Source organism: Perca fluviatilis, chromosome 5 (assembly GCF_010015445.1).
Source record: "Perca fluviatilis chromosome 5, GENO_Pfluv_1.0, whole genome shotgun sequence".
Classification (NCBI taxonomy): domain Eukaryota; kingdom Metazoa; phylum Chordata; class Actinopteri; order Perciformes; family Percidae; genus Perca; species Perca fluviatilis.
The window spans coordinates 40,036,240-40,041,239 of record NC_053116.1 but is presented as its reverse complement, the minus strand read 5'-3'; the positions used below and the strand labels follow the sequence as shown (position 1 = coordinate 40,041,239).

The window sequence follows — 5,000 nt, the reverse complement described above, 5'->3', positions numbered from 1 at the left end:
CTAAACATCTGTCTCTATAAGTTACTGTCAGCGCTAAACATCTGTCTCTATAAGTTCCTGTCAGCGCTAAACATCTGTCTCTAGAAGTTACTGTCAGCGCTAAACATCTGTCTCTATAAGTTACTGTCAGCGCTAAACATCTGTCTCTAGAAGTTACTGTCAGCGCTAAACATCTGTCTCTATAAGTTCCTGTCAGCACTAAACATCTGTCTCTATAAGTTCCTGTCAGTCAGCGCTAAACATCTGTCTCTATAAGTTACTGTCAGCGCTAAACATCTGTCTCTATAAGTTACTGTCAGTCAGCGCTAAACATCTGTCTCTATAAGTTACTGTCAGCGCTAAACATCTGTCTCTATAAGTTACTGTCAGTCAGCGCTAAACATCTGTCTCTATAAGTTACTGTCAGCGCTAAACATCTGTCTCTATAAGTTACTGTCAGCACTAAACATCTGTCTCTATAAGTTACTGTCAGCGCTAAACATCTGTCTCTATAAGTTACTGTCAGCGCTGAACATCTGTCTCTATAAGTTACTGTCTGTCAGCGCTAAACATCTGTCTATAAGTTACTGTCAGCGCTAAACATCTGTCTCTCTCTGTAGGACCTGGAGGTTCTGTCCCAGGAATTAGTCCGTCTCAGTAAAGAGAGCAGTCCTGGCGGCAGCGCAGCTGGATCGGGATGAGACTATCGCCTGGATCCATCCGTCCATTCCTTTCCTTCTCACTCCTTTAGTTCACCTCAAGCTGAAAGGTGCCTGCTGGGCCTAGACTAACACCTGGAAACAACATGTCCTATTCCCTGCGTTCATAACCTCAGACCTTCCATTCCCAGTCTGCTTGCTGGGCTACGACTAAACGCTGGAGTCTGTTGTTTCTTAAAGAAGAGAGGAAACCGTAAGTTTTAAAGGACCAGAGGGAATGGAAAAGTCAGGCTCAGTTCATTTATGTTGCTATTGATTGTACTGTAATTAGACAGCACCACTCACTTCCTCCGAGTCCTGGCTACGACCTGGAAAAAACACATTGTAACAGACTTATGATTTCGATTGTAACTGACTGTAAATCCTGATTCTAATGTCTGTCTGTTGGGTCCTGACTATGTCCTGGAAAACACATGCTCTGCATTATTTTTGTTTTTGTTTTCTTTGTGCAGTAACTCTGTTGTGATGTGGCTACTTCCTGGGCTTCCTGTCTACAAAAAAAATGCTTCAATACAAAATACCCCCCGGGCTCTGTCTAAGACCTGGATCGCCAATGAGGTTTTGGTCGAGTGCATTTATTTTCCGTGTATAAAAGTGTGTCTGCAGCTTACACCGTACAAGCTATGCAGGTGAAACTCTGGGGGGTGGTAGAGAGTGTTTCACCTTCCTGGGAAAGGAAAAATGACACACATCCACCTGCAGGGGGCGCTATAAAAATAAGAATGGCTTTTGCCCTATAACTCCCATAGCGTACATCGTACATCCAAGAACCTTACATCCACACGTTCCCTGAATTGAGCTGATGAATGCCCATTATTACTACGAGACCTTTCGGTCCGAGCTGCACCAGACTTTGCATGTAGAATCTGCAGAACCTCACGACACAAAAAGTTATTAAAAGAATGTGACTACATTTATATTTATACGCTGCTACGTTCAAAAAGGAATATCTTCTGCTACGTTTACCCCTCTCATTCCCCCTGCTCTGGCGTTTACCCCTCTCATTCCCCCTGCTCTGGCGTTTACCCCTCTCATTCCCCCTGCTCTGGCGTTTACCCCTCTCATTCCCCCTGTTCTGGCGTTTACCACTCCCCTCTCATTCCCCCTGCTCTGGCGTTTCCGAGCCCCTAAACCAGAAACACCACGGCTCCAAACGGAGACCTTTTGGCATCACAGACGCCAGCGTTTCTCCGTCCTGATTGGGTGTCGTTGGTCACGACGTCTCGTTCTCTGAGACTTAAAGCTTACTAACGTTACCATGGCAACTACCAGCAGTGGGCGGAGGACGCTCAAATACCGATATTGTTTAAATGTGGCGATAGCTCACAGCAGAGATAACTCCTCGCATGTTCAGACAGTCTGTCCTGAAGACATTCACAGTGCTGGCAGACAGAGACAGAAATACAAATACAGTAGTCACGGAAGACCTGGTAACGGAACAGATTTGGTAAAATCATTGAAAGTTAGGAAAGGAATAGTCTTCTTCTGGTTCTGGCTCTGCATTTCTTTTTCTGGGGATGACAGGCAGCAAAGGGCCGCAGGTTGGAGTCGAACCCGCGGCCTGCTGCGTCGAGGACTAAACCTCTATATATGGGCGCCCGCTCTACCAGCTGAGCTACCCGGGCGCCCTGGCTCTGCATTTCTAGTTGATCCTGAGTCTCCGTGGTTGCCTCCTTTCTGATCTCGGCTCTCGGCTTCATGAGAGGAGCTGCTGGTCACGGTTTGCTTCCGATACCACAGAGGTTATAACGTGTCGGCTACAGACGCTTTCTCTGCTGTACTTAAAGGGATACTCCACCGTTTGGTGAAATAGGTCTTATCACGGCCCTAGCTATAGATAGGTGGGGTCTCCTCTAGCTGTAGATAGGTGGGGTCTCCTCTAGCTGTAGATAGGTGGGGTCTCCTCTAGTTGTAGATAGGTGGGGTCTCCTCTAGTTGTAGATAGGTGGGGTCTCCTCTAGTTGTAGATAGGTGGGGTCTCCCCTAACTGTAGATAGGTGGGGTCTCCCCTAGCTGTAGATAGGTGGGGTCTCCTCTAGCTGTAGATAGGTGAGGTCTCCTCTAGCTGTAGATAGGTGGGGTCTCCTCTAACTGTAGATAGGTGGGGTCTCCTCTAGCTGTAGATAGGTGGGGTCTCCTCTAGCTGTAGATAGGTGGGTCTCCTCTAGCTGTAGATAGGTGGGGTCTCCCTCTAGCTGTAGATAGGTGGGGTCTCCCTCTAGCTGTAGATAGGTGGGGTCTCCTCTAGCTGTAGGTAGGTGGGGTCTCCTCTAGCTGTAGATAGGTGGGGTCTCCTCTAGCTGTAGGTAGGTGGGGTCTCCTCTAGCTGTAGATAGGTGGGGTCTCCTCTAGCTGTAGATAGGTGGGGTCTCCTCTAGCTGTAGATAGGTGGGGTCTCCTCTAGCTGTAGATAGGTGGGGTCTCCTCTAGCTGTAGATAGGTGGGTCTCCTCTAGCTGTAGATAGGTGGGGTCTCCCCTAGTTGTAGATAGGTGGGGTCTCCTCTATCTGTAGATAGGTGGGTCTCCCCTAGCTGTAGATAGGTGGGGTCTCCTCTAGCTGTAGATAGGTGGGTCTCCCCTAGCTGTAGATAGGTGGGGTCTCCTCTAGCTGTAGATAGGTGGGTCTCCTCTAGCTGTAGATAGGTGGGGTCTCCCCTAGTTGTAGATAGGTGGGGTCTCCTCTATCTGTAGATAGGTGAGGTCTCCTCTAGCTGTAGATAGGTGGGGTCTCCCCTAGCTGTAGATAGGTGGGGTCTCCTCTAGCTGTAGATAGGTGAGGTCTCCTCTAGCTGTAGATAGGTGGGTCTCCTCTAGCTGTAGATAGGTGGGCCAACGCATTTTTTGTGCATGCATCGTTTTAGTCCGGTGCAGCGCCGGCGCTAGTTAGCTTAGCGTAGTGAATGGAATCCTATGTTGCCGGTTAGCATGTTGTGAGTAAAAGTGAGCCAACAAAAGACAAAAAAACAACCTAATTACTTGCACTGAGACAAAAAATAGGTTGGCCCCCCTATCTACAGCCAGGGGAGACCGTGGTAAGAATTATTTCACCAAACGGTGGAGTGTCCCTTTAAGGCCCTGACGCACCAACCAGACGGCCGACCGTCGGCAGAACAGCCGGTCGGACTGATCTGTCTCCCCGAGGTCCGAAAAGTTCCTCAGAACACACCGAAGTTACACCGACTTGAGCGTACGTTCTGCGCGTGCGCGAGATGTAATACGTCTCCATAACAGCAGGTGGCGCTAATCTGTATTGTTGCCCCAAAAATTTAAACTGGCAGCTGATTGGACGAACACGTCACATTGGTCTGGTTACCCGGCATTAATGGCGGCTCGTTCAGAATCCGATCTCATATTGTATTAAAATCACGGGACTCACCGAAAAGACTCGAGTCACCGATCTCGCCAGACTGCCAGACTGTCAGATTATCGGCTCGGTGCCAGTTCCCACGCAATCTCAAGGTAATGTAAGTCACTGGAGGTCAAAACGGCGTTGATAAACACGCTTAAAAAGCCAGTATGCGTCTTGATAACACGCACCAATAATGGCGTACCAATCGGTGTGTCATACATACACCACTTCATGAGATCGGTGGAGGTTCTGGGTCCTCCTGGTCCAGACTGGAGGTCCTCTCCTGAATCAATCAATCAAACACAAGATATAACCTACTACTGTTACTGGAGAAAAGACCAGACAGGTAGCTAGACCATCTGTCTGTCTGTCTGTCTGTCTGTCTGTCTGTCTAACAGCTAGCTAGACTATCTGTCCAATCTGAGTTTTCTGTTCCACGACTAAAACTACTTCTGAACGTCCACATGTTCCACCAGAACCAGTTCCTTCCTGAGACTATTTAGCAGAGGCACCGTGGCTCCGGCCGGAGCTTAGCCCCGCCCCACGATGGCTGTGATTGGTTTAAAGAAATGCCAATAAACCTGAGCACGTTGTTCTCCCATCCAGGAATGCTGTGTGGACTAGTCAGACCTTCCTCCACAGCTCTGTGGAGGAAGGTCTGGCGATGCGAGACCAGGAAAAGGAGAAGTCGGGATTTCAAAATCAAATTTTCTCAACCTGTAGAAGTCGGCTGTGGTTATTTCCTGGAGTAGACCATCTCCGTCTGATGTGTTTTGTGTCTCTGGTCGTTCCCTGGAAAGATGAGTCTTTGCAGCCCGGTTACGACTAGGGTTGGGTACCGTTTGGGTTTTTACGATTCCGATGCCGAACCGGTACTTTTAAAACGATTCGGATTTCTAAACCGATTCTTGAAAAATGACATCAAAGATGTAATATGTTCACTAGCGATCCC

The 5,000-nt window shown here is 48.4% G+C and overlaps 2 protein-coding genes across 3 annotated transcripts in view; one reads left to right on the top strand and one right to left on the bottom strand.

Moving 5' to 3' along the window:
* Window positions 1–1,255, top strand: part of gripap1 (GRIP1 associated protein 1) — a 92,869-nt gene extending 91,614 nt beyond the window's left edge. For both annotated transcript variants that reach the window (XM_039799936.1, XM_039799937.1), the window contains exon 28: window positions 600–1,255. In XM_039799936.1, coding sequence (XP_039655870.1) covers window positions 600–680 — 81 coding nt within the window. In that variant the 3' untranslated portion in view covers window positions 681–1,255. The remainder of the gene's footprint in view (window positions 1–599) is intronic.
* kcnd1 (potassium voltage-gated channel, Shal-related subfamily, member 1) overlaps window positions 1–5,000 on the bottom strand; it is a 1,001,373-nt gene that overhangs the window by 377,465 nt on the left and 618,908 nt on the right. The gene's annotated exons all lie outside the window — the stretch shown is intronic.